Genomic DNA, 21103 nt, shown 5'->3' on the forward strand with positions numbered 1-21103 from the left:
CTTCAAAAATTGTGGGCGTTCCATCACTGGAGGCTTTTAAGAAGAGACTGGACATCCATTTGTCTCAAATGGTGTAAAGTCTCCTGCTTGAGCAGAGGGTTGGACTAGAAGACCTCCAAGGTCCCTTCCAACTCTGGTGATGATGATTGCCCTGTATTATTTACATCTGGAAACCTATAGTATCCAAAACAGGCATGATAGGAAGCCAATTTCCCAGCTGTGTAGTTCTCCATGCTGTGACTAGTATTGATCTTCTTAGATCGCCATGCAAATTTTCTGAAGTCTTCTGATCAACTGAGGGCTAGCCCAGATTCCCTCCAGAATGTTTACATTGGTTGATAATTCCTCTTTGAAAGATTGGATCTTGTTTAAATAGCATGCTGAGTAAAAGGGAACATTCAGATTTGTTGCTTAGCAAACAAAGATGGCGGAATCAAGCAAACCAAACGGCAGTGATAGAAACAGCTAAGAAGCACAGGGCTGTAGAGTTTGTTTGTTTATGAAAAATTATATGCTCTCCCTACTCACTCTCAGTGACTCCAGGAAACTTACAAGGATAAAAACTCAATATAAAAATAATAAAAAAGCAGTACCGACCCCATCTCCCTGGCAACAACAATCCAATGAGCCATTTGATGGGCTCCATATCACTGCAGTCTCACCAGGCCTGTTGACAAAACCAGTTCTTCAAGCCTTGCGAAAGAGTGTCTAAGTGGGGGCCAATCTTATCTCTGCAGGGATGAGGCACCACAGAGAAGGCCCTTCTTGGTCCTACTAGATCAGTGATGGCGAACCTTTTAGAGACCGAGTGCCAAAACTGCAACCCAAAACCCACTTATTTATCGCCGGGTGCCAGTTGGGCATGGCCACCGGTTGGGCGTGGCTGTGGTGGTCATGGCAGATTGGGTGGGTGTGGCCAAGGTGGTCGTGGCCACCTCATTGTTGCTCGTGGGGAGGGATGCCTGTGAGGGGTGGACAGGGTTGGGGGAGATCCAGGGGGTCTCTGGTAGGTGGGGCAGGAGCCAGGAGGCTCATCCTGTGGGGTGAGGCGAGGCAGGGTGGGGGTGCCATTGCCATAGGGCAAGGCAAGGGCCAGGGCAGCAGCTGCCTGACACCATTGGCCCCCCCACACAGAGGCCAGCAAGCGCATGGGGGCCGACAGTGTCCATCAGCAGCCACAGTCTGCCGGGCTCTCGACAGGCGCACTCTGGGGCTCCGCAGCCTGTTGCCAGCAGTTCAAAGAAGCCGCCTTTGAGATGGGTGGATGGCCAACAGTTGAGGAGGTGATGCAGTGGGTCGTGCCCGGGAAAAGGAGAGCATGCGAGGCCAGGAGGGACAGGACAGGGGGAGAGGGAAACCAGCCGTACCTTGGCGAGTTAGCAAGCAGCTGGTTGAAGAGGGACAGTTGCCATCTCCAGGGCATGGTGCCATAGGTTCACCACCACTGTACTAGATGAACTTCCTTAAGAGAGGGAACCTACATATTAAGAGAGGGGACCTATGTATAGCATTCTCTGCCTCTGGTGGGTCAGGTAGATATAACCGGGAAAAGATCGTCCTTTAGATAACCCGGTCCCAAGCCATGTAGGGGTTTGAAGCTGACAATTGGCACTTCGAGTTGAAGCTAGAAGCAAATCAGCAGCCAACACAGCTCCCACCACAGAGATGACACCTGCACACATCTAGGCCTGCGCAAAACACATCTGGGCCTGCACAAGATCAGCTATTCCCAGACCCAGGAACCACCGTAGAACTTTAATCAGCATGCTGGGCTTGCTCTCAGTAGAAGTGGCAGAACAAAAATCTTTTGGTTTGCTTCATTTACATTTGCTTCGAATTAAATATAGCTAACACACCACGGCCAACTCGCCATGGCCAACTCACCGAGGGACAAGAGTTACACTAATATCGAAGAAACAGTGGAATGGAATCTTTAAAGAAAGCTTGCCAAAGGAGGGACAAAAAGGAATTGTGAATGACAAAAAAATAAAGCCATTTTAAATGTTTTAAATCATTAAATTGAATGCTTGAATTGTCCTGCAGCGAGTTGTCCTGCAGTGAGTTCGGCCACGGCGTGTTGGCTGCGGTGATTGTCCCATTCTGTTCCCCAGAGATGTATTTAATATTTCACCTTTTGGTCCCATGAAATAAGACCTTTTAGAAGCATCCAAACATTTGGGCAGCCAACTGCAATGTTAGGGCTTTGGGAATGTACTTCTTCTGAACATCACTTTCTCAACCCCTTACTCAGCACTTTTAACAGCCAGCCATATGCAGAGTTTTCAAAAACTCTAAAACGGTCTTCCTGCTCAGGCTTACTCCATAGTTTTCAAGGAAGAGGTACCTAGTGAGTTTCTTGGTTGAATAAAGACTTGAACCTGGTTCCCAGTGGCGTTTCTCCTAACACGCTTTGTTTGTGTTTCAGTATGGGAGAGAAGACAGCGACTGGACAATCCTGGTGTCATGAATGTGAAGGACCAGAACATTTCAGCTTTCTGCAAGCACGACAAAGTCTTTGAAATGCCACCTGAATGACGACCAGTTTTACTGTAGCTCTGTGTAGAGTAGTCTGTGTATTATCACTTTATTCCTGAGCTGGGGAGTTGAGTCCCACAGGCCAGGAAATGAAACTTAGGGCTATCATTTCCAGGCTGCAAATGTCAAGTTGATCACGAAATAGCAGGAAACAAGCTTTCTTTCTGGATCTCTTTGCCGCTACGTTGTGGTCAAGCGGATTTTCGCAGGCCAGAGAAGGTAGCCCTAGTGAGCACATTTTTCTTCTTCTGTGATTTTGGTCTAGACTAGAAATATGTCTTCTGGTGGAGGTGCTAGATGTCAGCAATAGAGATTTTCCCAACAGATCCCTTGGCGTCCCTTGTAGACTTGGTACAGTGGACATCTGTCTTTAGAAGTTCTTCAACTGCTCTTCATTGCCAGCCAAATACTCTTGGCCTTATGTCGCTTTTTAACCAGATTGTTAGACGACTGTCTGCCAAATGACTGAGAGTAGACCTCTCACCATCTCCTTCCCATCTGCCACCTTAGAAAATTAAAGGTTTATTTTTTCATATGGCAGATGGATGTACGCAGTACCTATTTTGATATTTTTTTCCATCTTTAGAACTATTGTCCTAATTCATAGGACTTTGAAGAATCCCAGCTTTGGATCACTGACTAGAATCACGTCTCACAGATGATAATTCCCAAATTGGGTCTGATGTCTAGAGGAATTTTTTTTCATTCATAAAACTATGGGAAGTTCTGCAAAGCAGATCGTTTGAAGGCAGAATAAGGGTTCCGTTGGTTGATGGCCTAGCCATCTACAACATTTTCAACAAGGCAGGTTTTAGAGAGTTGCCAGATACCTGATTATGGCCCAATCCACCATGCTTGAAATCCTTTAGAAAGGAATTTTTTCCTGTGGCTTCTACAATCCGACCATTGTCTCAGCGTGCCTTGGAGACAATGGATTTAAAATCTCATCCTTCCTTTCATGCAATCTTGATATTGTGACACCACAGTAATCAGATGCATTAGAAAAGATTCCTGATTCTCTAAATAAGCTTTAATAATCTACTGTATCAAAATAGATGAAACAAGATGCCACTGAAGTATCTTGAGATATTGGGAGGCATCTAAATCAAGTCTGGGCTGACCCTAGACACACAAGACCTACTTTGATCTTCCTTTTCTTTTTCTTTTTATTTCCACTAGACTCCCCCAAGATCCACAAAGCTAGTTCAAGTTATAAAATAATGGTCTGGAGCAATGGTTCTCAACTTTTTCTTCACCACAGACCCCCTTTAAGTACCTTTTGTGGCCACAAACCATGGCCACGAACCCCAAGATTTAACTCGAGATTTAAATCATAACATTTTTTTAAAACCTTCGTGGACCCCCTGTGACAACATTGCACCCCACCCACCCCCACCCCCCAGGGATCCACAGATCACAGGTTGGGAACCACTGGTCTGGAAGAAGCAAACCACACTAAAACATATTGCTTTAGTTAATTTTAAATTTTGCCTTTTCTGAACGTGCTCATCTACTAAATATAGTTTGGAGGTCTTGGCTTGATGCCTTTTGAGTCTGAACTTGAAGGCATCTGAGCTTTAAGACATCTCTTGCCAAATAAGTTACATACAACAGTGTTCGGCACACTCACGTTTTCTGGACCAAATATTTCTTGAGTTAATCTTATTGTAGCTTCACGAGACAGCTGTTTGATGATGCTGTCAAAGAGAGTCAAGGCATGGGGCTTTCTTTTTGCTAGGACACCCACAGGGACTAATAAAGTTCACCCCCTCCCTCGTAAAGAGAGAAGGGCATGATTTGGGAAAATTCTAACTCTGCTTCTTGAACCTTGAACCTACCTCTACTTAGTGACTGATCAAGACTGAGACTATGCCCAACAAGACTTTACCAACTCAAGATGCACGTAATGGTAGAGAGGGGGTGATTTGCACGCAATCCACACAGTTGTCTGACTGTGACCACAAAGAGAAGGCCTGTTGTAGCCTACTCCCTAATGCACACGCAAGAGCATTTTAATACCCAAGGGTATTCGTTCACTCTCTCTCATCATGCTCCACCGTGTGCTGAAATAAGGAGACACATTCAATAGCATCATGTCAAATATTATTTCCAGAACATTTTAACTGGATCTTAAAATCTGTTCATATGAATTCTCCACATTTTGATCCAATACTCTTAGTTATAATATTCCATGTAGCAGTAACGTTTCCCACAACCAACTTTAGTGCAAAGCAAAACTTTTCATATTATATGACTTCACAGTGTATTAATCAGCAAAGGCCTTCCAGAAAGATTTCATACCTTAAAACATTATCCTTTTATTGAAGATCAGTTGAAGCTGATGATGCTGGACCGAGTTCAGTTTAGGACCATTTTCTCTAGGGTGGTTCTTCCAGGTGTGCTGAGGTCCCACGTCCAAGGTTTCTCAGCCAACAGGAATTCTCAGCATTGGAGTTCCTACAATTCAAGGCCACCTGGATAGGGTGAAGAGGGTCTAAGAACAGACCGCTACTTCTCAACCTCGGGAAGATGTGTAGACTTCAATTCCCAGTGTTCCCCAGCCAGCCATGCTAACTGTAGAACTCTGGGAGTTGAAGTCCACACATCTTAAAGTTGACCAGGTTGAGAAGCATTGAAAGAGACACAATAAGCACAAGCTATTTCCCAGTGATGGTAGACGTAACACCCTGCATTTGTTCTTCTTGCCAGTTGAATTTGTATTGTGCTGCTATCCTTGTTAGTTCTGTTCCAGTTACTGCTAGCTATCATTGGTGAAGTGCAGAGTTTTGTTTTCCTTTGTCTATGGTTGGCCACATTACTAACTGGGATGCTTACAGTTCTTATCTTGAGTAAAGCTACCACTGGAGCAGGGCCATCGTAATAGAAGAGTGCCTTTTGATGAAGAGTGTGTGTCCGTGTTGAGAGTTTGACTTGCTGAGAGCAAAACTGTGTAGTCAGTGTTTGGCAAAGACAGGATCTGAAAAGACTAGTTGTTTCTGCTTCCCTGTCAAGAGGATAAGCAGGGGGATCTAGGACAACTCACAGTGGCCAACTTGTCATGGCCAGCCTGTCCCACATTCTCCCTGTGGGACACTCGCTGTGGCCAACTCACCGCGGGAGAAATTACCACAGGACAATCCATGTGGGATAACATGATAAATATTATCCTCCACTGTTTCTTTGACATTATTTCCATTTTTGTCAATGGAAATAATGTCGAAGGACCACTGGCAGATAACATTTATCTCGTTGAGTTGTCCCAAGGGGCGTTGGCCATGGTAAATATTCCCACGATGAGTTGCCCCACAGCAAGATGTCCTCCGTGAGATGTCTTCACCGAGTTGGCCCTGCCAAGATGACCCTGGCAAGATGCCGACAGCAAGCTGGCCATGGTGAGATGACTGTGGCAAGTTGGCTGTGGTGAGTTGTCCCTTTCTGTAAGCAGGGAGGCGAGCACTCAACCCCCATCCACCCCCACTTCCATTCTGCCATTTTCCTCCCCTAGTTACTTCAAGTGGGAAAAGCAGATGGAGACAAGGCTGATTCCAAGGAAAAGGAGGAAGCAGGAAAATAACTGGTTTTTTCTCCTCCACTGGGGTGTATCGCTTAGCTGCAGTAGGGGTTTGCATCCCCAGATCATCCTCGCCTGAGCCATTGAGCATATAGCTCTCATCAAGATGAATTTTCTTTAGCAACTCCATCTGCTTAAAGGTTCTCCTTTGACAAGGGTATGAAAGGAAATGTTCCTCCTGTTGAGGGTGTGGCGGTGTTCACCATTCCAGAAAACCACTTCAAGTGTTCTTTAAACAAATTTGCTTGAAGGGAGTGCCTGTTTCTAAGCGTTGTTTGAACGGGGTCGATGACAATTCGCTCCGGTCACCTTGCCACAGGCAACTTGCTGTGGCCAACTCACCACAGGACAACTAGCCACGGCCAACTTGCTGCGGGATAATTTGCCACGGGGCAAGAGTTACAGTAATGTCAAAGAAACGGTGGAATGGAATCGTGAAAGAAAGGATGCCAAAGGAGGGACAGAATGAAATGTGAATGACAAAAATTAAAATATTTTTTAAAAAAAATTTATTTTAAACCATTCAATTGAATTGTTCAATTGTCCCACGGTCAGTTACCGTGGTGAGTTTTCCCATGGCCAGTTGGCCAAGGTGAGTTGTAATAATAATAATAAAGTTGGAAGGGACCTTGGAAGTCATCTAGTTCAACTCCCTGCTCAGGCAGGAAAGAGTTGGCCAAGAGAAGTTGGCCGCAGTGAGTCGGCTGTGACGGGTTGTTCCATTCCGGTTTGAAAGCTTCCTGTCTGAAAAGTGCTTTTTTCCAAAGGCAACTGCTGTTTATTTTTTTTCTTGACGAGGAAGAAGAAAACGTTTCGCTTCTCATCCAAGACGTTTCATCCCTTCTGAATGATGAATTGATGAAGCTTTTTGGATGAGAAGCGAAACGTTTTCTTCTTATTCCTCAAGAAAAAGCACCGTTGAGACGGCTATGACCAGCGTTGGGATTTTGGGACTTGCAAACTGCAGGAAGCCAAAATGAAGTGCTCAGAATCCTTTCCCTCTTGTCCCCAACAAAGCATTTAGCTCGTGCGAAATGTTCAAAACCACCAATGGCCCCCTTGCAATGGGATAATTTCAAATTCAAAGCATTTTGTGCATCTCTTGTTGCAAACATGCATGACTTACCTCTGTTGCTTCGCGGCCATAGAGCTTAAATGGAATGACTGTTGTGTTGTTGAGATTCTCTACAAAAATGGATCCACCGTATGTGAGGCGTGTTTTGTCTGTCTTTCAGCCTGTCATTGCTAAAAGGGGCTGGTTTTTAAAAGGTCTTTTCTTAAATGTATGGGAAGTTACTCAGACCAGCAAGGGTATTTTGATATTGCGTGACAATCCAATGAAAAAAATAAAATAAAAATTAGACCTCTGCTGTCATCTGTGTTTTCAGTCTTTGCGTAACAGCAAAAACAGTTTGCACCAGCCAGAAAAAGAGTTCACGGGAGCATTGTTAAATGAAGTAAATTGCACTCCTTTGCATTAAAAACCAGCAATAAATTTCAGAGGCAGATTTTTTTAGAAGAGTTTCAAGATTTTAAAGAGATGAAGTAGGTCAGGGGTCTTCAAACCTGGCCCTTTTATGACTTGTGGACTTTGTGCTTGGCTGAGGAATTCTGGGAGTTGAAGCCCACAAGTCACAAAAAGGGCCAAGTTTGAAGACCCCTGAAATAGGTCCTTAAACTCTTTCAAACCCTCACAATGCAAATAGACTCTTTTTGTGCCTCCTGTGTTCAGATATTTTTGGCCCTAATTGTTTTTCAGAACCTTGTTCTGGCAAATGAAGAGATAAGATAAGTAGGGAGGGAGGTAAGATGAGTGAGGTTATCTATTACAATTGTGGGAAGTGAGCCCCCCAGAGAAGGAAATATTAAAAGGGCAGAAAAATATATTCCCTCAAAGGATCTTAAAGAGGCAGAAAAGCATGCCCAGTTTTTCTTAATGGCCCCAAGTCTCCCTCCCCCAAGCAGAAACCAGCTCTGTAGAAATGCAGATGTAATAATCCATTCAGGAAGGTGGGAGGCCCCCAGCTAGAAGCTTAGGAAGACAAAGACACCTAAAATCTACATACCCCACCCAAACTCTAAGACAGGACATACAGTAATAGGATTAACCCATAGATACCAAAGGGCACACTCAGACTCAGGTCAAAGTTCATGCCACAGGAACAACTAAACAAAAGGCTCCAGAGGGTATAAAAACCCACTCCCTACATGTGCTTGTTCTCTCTTTTCTTCCAGAGTGATCTTCCTGTCTAGCTCTCCTCTTCAATAAACTGCAACCTTCTTCCTAAAGCAGTCGCCATGTTGTTTATTCCTGGCTTGGACTGAACCATGATGAAGATTTTTCCTTCAACACAATGTTTCTCAACCTTATCAACTTTTAGATGCGTGGTCTCCAATTCCCAGAATTGCCCCGCCAGCATAAATTCCACAGCTGTTGATGTTCTGTACATCTTACAGATAGAAGTATTCCTTGACTTACAACTGTTCGTTTAGTGACCGTTTGGAGTTACAACAGCCCTTACAACCTTGCAAGCATCCCCATGGTCTTGTGATCCAAATTCACATGCTTGGCAACTGGCTCATATTTATGACCGTCGCAGTGCCCCGGGGTCCTGTGATCATTTTTTGCGACCTTCTGACAAGCAAAATCAATGGGCAAAGCCAGATTCACTTAACAACCATGTTATTAACAGCTGTTGTTATGACAAGAAAGGTCGTAAAATGGGGCAAAACTCACTTAATAAATATTTTGCTTAGCAACAGAAATTTTGGGCTCAGCTGTGAGTGCTCCATCACTGGATGTTTTCAAGAAGAGACTGGACAGTCATATGTCCAGAATTGTATAGGGCAGGGATTTTCAACCAGTGGTACGGGTACCACCTGTGGTACATTGGCACCTGGCAGGTGGTATGCGACCATTCTAGAAAAGTGGTAGTGGGGGAGGGGAATGAACTGAACCAGTGGCAGCACCATACAAGCCTGAGCGAGAGACGGATGGAGCTGCAGGGCTGTCAGGGCTCAGCGGAAGCGCCAGGATCAGCGCCAGGCTCCAGCTGGAGCTCGGCGCTGATCCTGGTGTTTCTGCTGAGCCCAGAAGAAGCGCCGATCAGCTGGAATGTTGCAGCATCTCCAGGGTCTTGTGATTTACATTCAGATGCTTGGCAACTGATTCATATTTATGATGGTCACAGAGTCCCAGGGTCATGTGAAGTGACCGAAACCTGCTGCAACCGCCCAGCAGAGGGAGAGGAGGATAAAAACCAAACACCCACCCTGTTATGTTGTGGGTTCTTCGCGCAGGAAAGAAGACGAGGCAAGTGAGTTCAGGAAAACTCATGGTTTATTGCTTGCAGAATCTGAACTGAGAATTGGGCTGCAACTAGCAGCAATTTATAGCCTAGCCCCTAGGTGGCAGCCAATAGGTTTAAAGCAACCATTGCCACCTAGGGACAGCCAATAGCAGCACTGGAGACCTGGAGTTTGGGTTGCTGGAGAGCCGTTAGCTGCTCCAGCTAACCACGTGGTATTACAAGTGAGCCCAATACATAACACCCCTCCCCTCTTAGATCAGACAACATCATAGCAATAGTTGGCCTCAATACAATTAACAAGACTAAACATCATAGCAACCTTAAGTAAAAAACAATACAAGTTACAAGATTAACATTATAGCATATGAATGAATAAGCTTTCATTGACAGCACACTAGACAGTTAAACATCATAGCATCTGAATGAATAGGCTTTCATTGACAGTACACTAGTCAGTTAACATCATAGCTCCAGTTTTTTCAGTATAGTGACAAGTTACAGTACACACAACATTATAGTTCTTTATTTTACAACGTAATCAGCAAGATAAGAAGGAGGCTTGCGTGCCCTTGTGGAACGCCTCGGAGTTCCAGTCACCTTGTGGTCTACCAGCTTACCCAGTGGGGCAGGTAGACCATTGTCCTTTGATGCACCTGAGTCAAAGGAATTAGATGCTCTCTGGCTGGCCTCTCCAGGTTGGCCCACCCCAGAGTCAGATTGATCAGTAGAGTAGGCACAGCGGCTGTTGAAGTCTGGTTGGCTTGCTCCTTCAGGGGATCCATGTTGCATTTCTGGGCTCCCCTCTTCTACGCCCAGTTCCTCATTGGTTATGAAGGAAGAGTCTTGAGAGTCCATGTCTGGGCTGTCTTGACTGCAAGTTTGGGGACCTTGGGAGGGACCTATGATGCAGTCCTCGCTTAGTGGCCGTTCTGGAAACCGTTTTCTGAGTTGATCAATGTGGCGTTTGACAACGCGCCCTCCCTCCAGCCCCACTTCATAAGACAGGGGCCCAGATGATTTGGTAATTTTACCAGGAACCCACAGATTCCCATGACCATAGTTCCTGGCCCATACCCAATTGCCCATGTGCAGCCCCCTTGGAGTTTTGGTTGAGAGGCTTCTGCTGCCACTCTATCTGGATGCAACCTGTCCAGTTTAGTAATCAAATGCCTCCCCCAACATAGTTCTGCAGGACTTTTGCCTGTCGCTGCAATGTGGCCTGTCTTGCCGCAGGCCCTGCATGTGGCTGACAGGAATCTGCAATCGGCGTGAAAATGGCTGCCACCGCACCCTTTACATCTAGATAAGAGAACTGTCTTGTAAGTGTTCTCTTGCTGTTTGCTGCTGCGGTGTTGTGAGTCGGTTTGCTTGTGAAGCTTGTTGACTTCAGGATCTTCTTCCTCCGAAGATTCCCCTAAGCGTTTGGCGTCCTCGTGGTGGACTGTGTCCTCGTGTTTCATTGTCTTGGCGGGCTGGACCGTTTGGACTACACCCCCGGCAGCTTCGTCTGCCATAACTTCGTCTTGAGCTTCTGAGAATGTTAAGTTCGGTCTGGCAAAAAGTCTCTGTTGGAGTGTTCGGTTCCGCAGGCCACAGATGAGCCGGTCTCGCAGTCGCTCTTCTAGGTTTGAAAATTTACAAAGGCGTGCGGCCTGCCTCAAGGCCGCAATGAATTCCAATGCAGATTTGCCGGGTTGCTGTACTCGCTGATCAAATGTGAAGCGCCAGGCTATTTCTGACATCTTGGGCTGAAAATGTTCAGCCAGCTTTTTCTTGAGGTCTGCATAGGAAATCGATTCTAGCGGTGTTGGAGGGAAGAGGTTTTTGAAGGTGGCTGGGCCACACACGTAGAGCAGCGTTGCGGCCTTCAGCCCATCTTCAGCGATTTGGCTTGCCCGGAGGTAGTTTTCTACCTGAGACAAGTAGGAAGGCCATCCCTCTGGGTGCTTGACGTCGAATTCGCGAAGTCTTCCGACCTTCAGCATTCTGTCTTTGGCTGGTTCCTGTGGTTTTCAATCCTGCTTCCCAAGCCCCAGGGAGTGAATCCACTGAGCACGAGGTCGCTAGTGTGGCTTGCTAGCCGACCGTAGTGGGGGGGGAATGCCTTTTCCCTCCAGGCGTGAGCTGCCTCTCCCCTAGTGGACTTCAGCTCTTTTTGGGAAGCAGGATCCCACCTTCGTCGCCAGTGTTATGTGGCGGGTTCTTCATGCAGGAAAGAAGACGAGGCAAGTGAGTTGAACAAGGCTCATGGTTTATTGCTTGCAGGATCTGAACTGGAATTGGGCTGCAACTAGCAGCAATTTATAGCCTAGCCCCTAGGTGGCAGCCAATTGGTTTAAAGCAACCATTGCTGCCTAGGGACAGCCAATAACAGCACTGGAGACCTGGAGTCTGGGTTGCTGGAGAGCCGTTAGCTGCTCCAGCTAACCACGTGGTATTACAAGTGAGCCCAATACACAAGGGCTTTTTTTCTCATAGAACGCTCAGAACGGAGTTCCGGCACCTTTTTTGGATGGAACCTTGTAGGGTAGGCAAGGCAGGTTGTATGACATGTGTGAGTTCCGGCACCTTTTACTTTTACAAAAAAAAAGCACTGCCAATACATAACACACCCCACCCCACCCCACCCCCGCTGCCAATCCTCAACAGAAATGTTCACAACAATGAAAACTTCGGACAGGAGGAAGAGCGTCGCTGGGCAGGCAGGCAGGTGTCTTGCTCAGCTGTGGCTTGGGGGGCACTTTTTTCAATACCATTGTAACTTCAAACAGTCACTAAGCGAACTGTTGTAAGTTGAGGACTACCTGTACTTCATCACATTTTTCCTTTTCCTTTTTCTTTTTTTTTTGGGTCATCACGTTTTTGACACCTTGCTAGGCGACTGGTGGTACTCGGATGTTGCCATATCCTAAAAGTGGTACAATGGGTGAAAAGGTTGAAAAGCCCTGATCTAGGGCTACTGCCTGAGCAAGGGGGTTGGTCTAGAAGACCTCCAAGGTCCTTTCCAGCTCTGTTATTCTGGGGACGTAAATCGAGGGCTACCTGCACTGTGGTTGAGAAACCTTGATCTATTGAATAGGAATCAAAAGTTCTGCATTTTTTAAAAAAAAAATTCAAGCAAAAGCTTAACTGTTTTCTTGAATGAAACTTGCATTTCGTTTTACCAATTTAAAATTCAGCTATTTTTTAATGTGTGGAAAAGAATTTAAAAATCTGCTATCCAATCAGAAGAAAGTTACAATGGGCTGGGTAGAGCTGAATCCAGAGTATTGTTGTAATTCTCTATTAAATGCATAATGGAATTTAATTAGTGAGTTTATTTGCTTGAGTCGTTTGTGTTCCATGATGAAAATTATTAACTCAAGTGATTACTTCCTTTACTTAAGCAATAAAGTTATAAATCACGCATAAAATAGCTATACAGTAATAGGGTCAAATATAACTAACACAGCTTTGTAATTATAAATGGAAAATCAGATAATTAATTGCACTTCCCATCTTTCTCTTAACAAGGGTGCTTTGTAAGAGAAAAAATATGAAAACAAAAGCAACAATAAGGATTGTTTGTTTGTTTGTTTTGATATATAAAAAAGCTGCTCTATTAACATTCTTTTTCAGCTAAGTAGCACATCAGTTAGGCCTCTGAACTGAATGAAAGGTAATAAAAGGACGCAAAAAATAAAGCTAGCATGGCCTTTTGGGGAGAAAGTTTTAGAATTTGGGAACAACAACAACAACAACAACAACAACAACAACAACAATAATAATAATAATAATAATAATAATAATAATAATAATAATAATAATAATAATAATAGATGCTTTTTTGATGGGACACAGATTTTAAAACCTGGAAAGACTCGTGGCACCATTTGAACAGTCCATGGAATCTGCCTTGTAGTGGGTATATTTTATTTATTTATTACATTTATTTGCTGCCCATCTCATTCTGCAAAGCGACTCTGGGTAGTTTACAATTGCAATTTTAAATATATATATATATATATATTAAAAAACACCCAATAAATACAGAGACAAAGAGCAAAAGGCAAGCCCAGTGTGATGGCAGCCTGGCTATTAATCCAGCAGCCACCTCAAACTTTGAGCATCGACGCCTCAGGCTAACTGGCAAAGCCCATTCAAGAAGGCCAAAAGATGACCTCATCAGAAGCTGGTTTGTCTGTTCCACCCTCCTTTCATCTAGCCCAGGGGTCCCCAGCCCCTGGTCCGTGGCCCAGTACCGGGTCGTGGCATGCCAGCAACCGGTCCACACAAACAAGCAAAGCCCCATCCACGGGAGGCAGGCAGCGCACAAAACCAGGCACTCTCCACTCCGTGGAAAAACCTCTCTCCACGGATCCGGTCCCTGGTACCCAGAAGGTTGGGGACCTTTGATCTAAAGCACCCAGATATCAAATACAGACACTTCTTGCTGCAATCCAGGAAGGATGCACATAGCACCTGTAGGACATGACCAAGCTGAGCAGACGGGCAGAATTAAATGCATCACCACTACATCCCCGTAAGAGACCTAAATCCAGCTACCCCCACTGAAATCCGTTGACTCTTATCTGAGGTCAATTCACCTTGATCTTTAGTAGTTCAAATTTTTGTACATGTAGTGCTTTTGAGGAACCGTGGTTGTGCGGTGGTTAGAATGCAGTATTGCAGGCTAACTCTGCCCACTGCCAGTGGTTCAATCCTGACCAGCTCAAGGTTGACTCAGCCTTCCATCCTTCCGAGGTCGGTAAAAGCAGGACCCAGACCAGGGGTCGGCAACCTAAAAAAGAAAAAGAGCCACTGGGAACCGGTTCCATCACAAATTAAAAAAAGAGGGAGCCGCGTGCGTGTGTCCATGCACGCGCATGCGCAAAAAGGTTTTTTGCGCATGCGCGGACGCACGCGGCTGCCATTTTTTAAAAAATGAGATGGAACCGGTTCCCGGTTGCCCGATGGCGACGGCCCGTCTGCAAAGCTGCCGCTTTCGGCAGCTTTGCAGACGGGCCGTGGCAGCTTCCGCAAAGAGCGGCGCCCCTGCCCATTCCGAGAGGTGCGCGCGCACCTCTCCGAACGACCGGAGGTGCGCGCGTACCTCCGCGCGAATGGGCAGCGGTGCCGCTCTTTCAGGAAGCCCGCCGCGGCCCGTCTGTGAAGCTGCCGAAAGCGGCAGCTTAGCAAACGGGCTGCGGCAGCTTCCGCAAAGAGCGGCGCCCCTGCCCATTCCGAGAGGTGCGCGCGCACCTCTCCGAACGACCGGAGGTGCGCGCGTACCTCCGCGCGAATGGGCAGCGGTGCCGCTCTTTCAGGAAGCCCGCCGCGGCCCGTCTGTGAAGCTGCCGAAAGCGGCAGCTTAGCAAACGGGCTGCGGCAGCTTCCGCAAAGAGCGGCGCCCCTGCCCATTCCGAGAGGTGCGCGCGCACCTCTCCGAACGACCGGAGTTGCGCGCGCACCTCCCCAAACCTTTGGGGAGGTGCGCGCGTACCTCCGTGCGAAGGGGCAGCGGCGCCGCTCTTTCAGGAAGCTGCCGAAAGCGAAGGGGCAGCGGCGCCGCTCTTTCAGGAAGCTGCCGAAAGCGGCAGCTTCCTGAAAGAGCGGCACCGCTGCCCGTTCGCGCGGAGGTGCGCGCGCACCTCCGGTCGTTCGGAGAGGTGCGCGCGCACCTCTCGGAATGGGCAGGGGCGCCGCTCTTTGCGGAAGCTGCCGCGGCCCGTCTGCTAAGCTGCCGCTTTCGGCAGCTTCACAGACGGGCCGAGGCGGGCTTCCTGAAAGAGCGGCACCGCTGCCCATTCGCGCGGAGGTACGCGCGCACCTCTCCAAAGGTTTGGGGAGGTGCGCGCGCACCTCCGCCCATTCGGGGAGGTGCGCGTGCACCTCTCCAAACGGGCGGTGCCACTCTCCATTTGGAGAGGTGCGCGCGCACCACTGCCCGTTGGAAGAGGTGCGCGCGCACCGGGCGGCTGGGAGCCGCAAGAGACGGCTCAAAGAGCCGCATGCGGCTCCGGAGCCGCAGGTTGCCGACCTGTGACCCAGACTGTTGGGTGTGTCTGTAAACTTCTTATAGAGGGCGGTAAAGCACTGTGAAGCGGTATATAAGTCTAAGGGCTATTATACTGCTGTAGCTGATCCGATGTTGCATTAGGTGACGTAATGGTTAGAATGCAGTATTGCAGGCTAACTCTGCCCACTGCCAGTGGTTCAATCCTGAGCAGCTCAAGGTTGACTCAGCCTCCCATTCTTCCGAGGTCTGTAAAAGGAGGACCCAGACCGTTGGGCGACTCCATTAAACTGCTTAGAGAGGAATGTAAAGCACTGTGAAGCAGTCTATAAGTCTAAGTGATTTGAATTCTATCCTGGTTGCTGAGTTCTCGCACCTGACAGCACCTCTGCATCAAATCAACTTTTGAAATCCTGCAAAACAAACAAACAAACCCCACCCCCTCTGCTCCCAAATCAAAAGGACCACTCAGATTCTGAAAGTCTGAAAATCTGAACCAAATGGATTTCTCAGAATCAATTGAATTATTCAAATTCCATCAAGGCTGATTATTCACTGTTTTAGGAAGCAGCTGTCCTGCCATCCCAATGCAGCCCATCCTTGCCCAGTGAAACAGCCTATTGTCTCAAATAGGGTGGGCTTTCCCACGACTAATTCCCCTGATAAATCTAGTTCTGCCTAAATGACAGTAACACAGTTTGAGATATTAGGCTCTATTGTCCCCCTCTTCACCACCACCACCACCCCTTCTCCATCCTTGCTTCAGCAGAACCCACAGAATCCCCCAGGCTAATAATGCATTGTAAAAGAACATCTGTGCATCATTTCTTCCCTTGTGCGCTATTTGTTTAATTGTGCTGGATTAACATAGCAAGGGGATGGTACATCATAACTAGGCAATTATCCATTCTTCATCGCTTAGTTATAGTTGCGCTAATTGGTCGTTTAACACATAAGATAGGCTAGCATTAGGGGCTGTTCAAAGAAGAAATCAACAAATTAATATTGTTGTGTGATATTTGCATAATGGGCTGCAATTATTTAATGTTTAATTGGGTTGATCAAATGCGATTCAGCCCCTCTCATGGCGGGCGGCGGGTGTGTGTGTGTGTGTGCCTTTGGGTGGGTGTGGTGTGGAGATATGCGATTTGCAAGTTGGAGTAGGAGAGTTAGAAAGCCTAACAATTGGTTTCAATGGGCCCTTTCAGGAGTATTTCTTCTTAGATCATTCTGGTAAGGTGTTTGATGGATATCTTAAACATAAAGGTAAAGGTTCCCCGCACATGCGTGCTAGTCCTTTCCAACTCTAGGGGCCGGTGCTCATCTCCGTTTCAAAGCCGAAGAGCCAGCGCTTGTCCGAGGACGTCTCCGTGGTCATGTGGCCGGCATGACTGGATGCCAAAGGCTCACGGAACGCTGTTACCTTCCCACCGTAGTGGTCCCTATTTTTCTACTTGCATTTTTACGTGCTTTCGAACTGCTAGGTTGGCAGAAGCTGGGACGAGTAACAGGCGCTCACTCTGTTACGTGGCGCTCGGGATTCGACCCGCCAAACTGCCGATCTTCTGATCGACAAGCTCAGTGTCCTAACCCACTGAGCCACCGTGTCCTCTTCTTAAACATAGACATAGGAAATAAGACCTTAAGCCACAATTGCATAATTTGCACGCCGCTGAGAATTATATCAGAGTTTCAGAATAGAGCTGGAAGGAACCTTGAAGGTCTTCTAGTCCAACCCCAAGCTCAAGCAGAAGTCCCTAAACCATTTCAGACAAATGGTTGTCCATTCTCTTCTTAAAAACCTCCAGTGATTAATTGTTCTCACTGTCAGGAAATTTCTCCTTAGTTCTAGGTTGCTTCTCTCCTTGACTAGTTTCCATCCGTTGCTGCTTTTACTGCCTTTAGGTGCTTTAGTGAATAGGTTGACACACACACACCTCTTTTTTGTGTGACAGTTCCTTGGATATTGGAACACTGCTATCATGTCACCCCCCCCCCAGTCCTTCTTTTCAATAAACTTGTTGTTGTTGTTAGCTGCGAAGTTGAGTCCGACCCATCGCGACCCTATGGACAACGTTCCTCCAGGCCTTCCTGTCCTCTACCATCTTCTGGAGTCCATTTTTAAGCTCACGTCTACTGCTTCAGGGACTCCATCCAGCCACCTCATTCTCTGTCGTCCCCTTCTTCTCTTGCCCTCAATCTTTCCCAGCATTAGGCTTTTCTCCAGTGAGTCCTTCCTCCTCATTAGGTGGCCAAAGTATTTGAGTTTTAGCTTCAGGATCTGGCCTTCTAAAGAGCAGTCAGGGTTGATCTCCTCTAGGACTGACCGGTTTGATTGCCTTGCAGTCCAATGGACTCGTAGGAGTCTTCTCCAGCACCAGAGTTCAAAGGCCTCAATTCTTTGGCGCTCAGCCTTTCTTATGGTTCAGCTTTCACTGCCATACATTGCAACTGGGAAACCATGGCCTTGACTATACGCACTTTTGTTGACAGGGTGATGTCTCTGCTTTTTAGTGTACTGTCTAGATTTGCCATGGCTTTCCTCCCCAGGAGCAAGCGTCTTTTAATTTTTTGGCTGCAGTCCCCATCTGCGGTGATCTTGGAGCCCAGGAAAATAAAATCAGTCACTACCTCCATTTCTTCCCCATCTATTTGCCAGGAATTGAGAGGGCCGGATGCCATGATCTTGGTTTTTTTAATGTTAAGTTTCAACCCAAGTTTTGCACTCTCCTTCTTCACCCGTAACAAGAGGCTCTTTAGTTCTTCTTCACTTTCTGCCATTAGAGTGGTAGCATCTGCATATCTTAGGTTGTTGATATTTCAATAAACTAGACATACCCAATTCCTGCAACTGTTCTTCGTATGTTTTAGCTTCAGTACCCCCTATTCTCTGTATTCTTCCTAGAGTCTCAACTGGAATAATGAGGGCCTACTTACTCTTCTTTAGCACTTCATGCAGCTCTCCGTCCACCTTCCTCGTTGAATCATAATTAAAAATAATTTACAATTATCATCTAAGGATATTTCGCTATCACAAAAATGGTTTGATCCTATCTTGTTCGGACTAAAAGTTCAATTATAAACATGGGTACTTGCTATTCAAAAAATGCAAATGCCAAAAATGTTGGAAACCATAACTTTGGAAGGAAGAAAAAAACCGAAACTCCGTTCTCTCCCGCATTCCCAATGAGCGGTATTTGTGGCCTGATTTAGAATAGTCTTCTTGTAGAGTTGACCATCCAGATCATTTCCTGATGGAACCAGTGATCCCTTAGCCAGATGTTAACTTATTTAAGACTTTTATGGATGAATAAAAACATGAACTTGTTGAAGGAAAAAATCTTCATCAGGGTCCAGTCCAAGCCGGGAATAAACAAAATGGAGACCGCTTTAGAAAGAAGGCTGTAGTTTATTGAAGAGGAGAGCCAGACAGAAAGATGGCTCTCGGAAAACTGACCACATGTAGCTGGGAGTGGTGGGTTTTTATACCTTCTTGAGCTGTTGAGGTTGTTTCCTGTTCCTGTTTGAGGCTTTGTATTTCCTGTGTCATGTACTTTGACCAGAGTCTGAGTGTGCCTTTCTGGTATTCTGATGGTGGTGGGTTGATCCTATTATGTTTTCTGTCTTTTGAATTTGGGAGGGGTATGTAGATTTTAAGGGTCTTTGTCTTCCTAATTTCTTCAGTTTCTGGCTGGAAGGCTCCAACCTTCCTGAATGGATTATTACATCTGCATTTCTAAAAGCTGGTTTCTGCTGAGATGTCTGGCTGGTGGGGTGGGGTGAGAAGTTTTTGCCTTTTTAAAGATCTTCTCCATTATCTATTCTGCCTTTTTAATATTCCCCCAAATATTTCTTTCTCTGACGTCTTCCCACAAACTAATCCTTAAAAAAAACCAAAACCCTAGTTTTGGTAGCCAAAAGTAGCCCGAACATCTTAGTTTCATCCTAAGAAGTGTTTCTAATTTAACCTTTAGCCTTATACTGTAATTGTCCTTCTTTTTTAACTAAGCTGACTGCAAACAAAGGATTCTAAAATTAGTTTGTTTAAACAAAACCAGAAGTTGCATTAAATGACAATTCTGCCTTTGGACTAATGAGAAAGTTATATCCCTCCAACAACAGTTCTCAATAATGGTTGCAGCCCTTATCCTCACCCACAAATACACAGCTAGGTCTGTTCTTCTAGCTAACAAAGACTTGTCTGCTGGGTGCAAGGAAATCGTTTAGAATGGTACAAACGTTTCCCAGCTTTGTGGCCTAAAGAACACAGAACATAGGATCATAGGACTGGAAGGGACCTCAGAGGCTTTCTAGTCCACCCCCTCTGCTCAAGGCAGAAGACTTTATCCCCTCCAGGTCAAATGGTTGTCTAGTCTATTTTTTAAAACCTCCAGTGATGGAGATCCCTCAACTCTGGGAGGCAAGCTATTTCACTGACTAATTGTTCTCACTGTCAGAAAATTCTTACTTCTTCTTACTCTTCTTTGTGGCAGCCCGTCCATTACTGTATTAGTACCGCTTTATAAAACCCTAGTAAGATCACACCAGGAATACTGCAGCCAGTTTTGGTCACCATATCATAAAAATGATGTTGAGAGTTTGGAAAAAAAATTCAGAGAAGAGCAACTAAGATGATCAAAGGCCTGGAGACCAAAACATACGAAGAAAGGCTATGGGACTTGGGTTTGGCTACTCTAAGGAAAAGAAGAAATATGGGAGACATGATAGCAGTATTCTAGTATCTGAGGGGCTGCCACAAGGCAGAGGGGGTCAGGTTGTTCATCAGAGCACCAGAGGTATGGACAAGAAACAATGGTTGGAAAGTGATCAAAGAGAGAAGCAACCTGGAATTAAGGAGAAACTTCCTGACAGTGAGGACAGTCAACCAGTGGAACAGCTTGCTTCCAGAAATTGTGGACGCTCCATCACTGGATATTTTTAAGAAGAGACTGGACATTCACCTGTCTGAGATGGTGTAGGTTCTCCTGCTTGAGCAGGGGGCTGGACTAGAAGACCTCCATGGTCCCTTCCAGCTCTATTCTATTCTATTCTATTCTATTCTATTCTATTCTATTCTATTCTATTCTATTCTATTCTATTCTATTCTATTCTATTCTATTCTATTCTATTCTATTCTATTCTTAAATTCCATATTCTGTTCTATTCTGTTCTATTATATTCTATTCTATTCTAGTCTATTCTAGTCTAGTCTAGTCTAGTCTAGTCTAGTCTATTCTTAAATTCCATATTCTGTTCTGTTCTGTTCTATTCTATTCTGTTCTGTTCTTAAATTCCATATTCTACTCTGTTCTGTTCTGTTCTGTTCTTAAATTCCCTATTCTATTCTATTCTATTCTATTCTATTCTATTCTATTCTATTCTATTCTATTCTATTCTATTCTATTCTACTGGAAGACAGCTATCTTGTCCCCCCTAGTCTTTCTCTTTGATAGGCTAGAACAGTTAGGACTAATGTTCTAAGAATTTTCATGCTGGGCTATGAATTCTGGGAATTGTAGTCCAAAGCTTCTGGAAGATACTGAGTTAGAGAAGCTTGTTGTTAAGATTCAGTGCATCTCTCTTGGACCCCAAGGGTAGTGAGTCATCCAAGCTAGCCAGGAGACACTGGTGAACCAAACCATCAACTCCCAAATGTTGAAAAGTCTTATATTAATTCACTTGGTTGGAAGG

At 45.7% G+C, this 21103-nt stretch overlaps 2 protein-coding genes across 2 annotated transcripts in view; one reads left to right on the forward strand and one right to left on the reverse strand.

Annotated features, from left to right (window-relative positions):
• Window positions 1–2947, forward strand: part of BCAT1 (branched chain amino acid transaminase 1) — a 54034-nt gene extending 51087 nt beyond the window's left edge. Inside the window, exon 11 of the mRNA XM_083365312.1 lies at window positions 2426–2947. Coding sequence (XP_083221438.1) covers window positions 2426–2467 — 42 coding nt within the window. The 3' untranslated portion in view covers window positions 2468–2947. The remainder of the gene's footprint in view (window positions 1–2425) is intronic.
• RECQL (RecQ like helicase) overlaps window positions 1–17949 on the reverse strand; it is a 123329-nt gene extending 105380 nt beyond the window's left edge. Inside the window, exon 1 of the mRNA XM_083365304.1 lies at window positions 17894–17949. The gene's annotated coding sequence lies outside the window, so the exon portion shown is untranslated. The remainder of the gene's footprint in view (window positions 1–17893) is intronic.
• Window positions 17950–21103: the final 3154 nt, after the last annotated feature.

The sequence above is a fragment of the Vipera ursinii genome (assembly GCF_947247035.1).
Source record: "Vipera ursinii genome assembly, chromosome: 6".
Taxonomy (NCBI): domain Eukaryota; kingdom Metazoa; phylum Chordata; class Lepidosauria; order Squamata; family Viperidae; genus Vipera; species Vipera ursinii.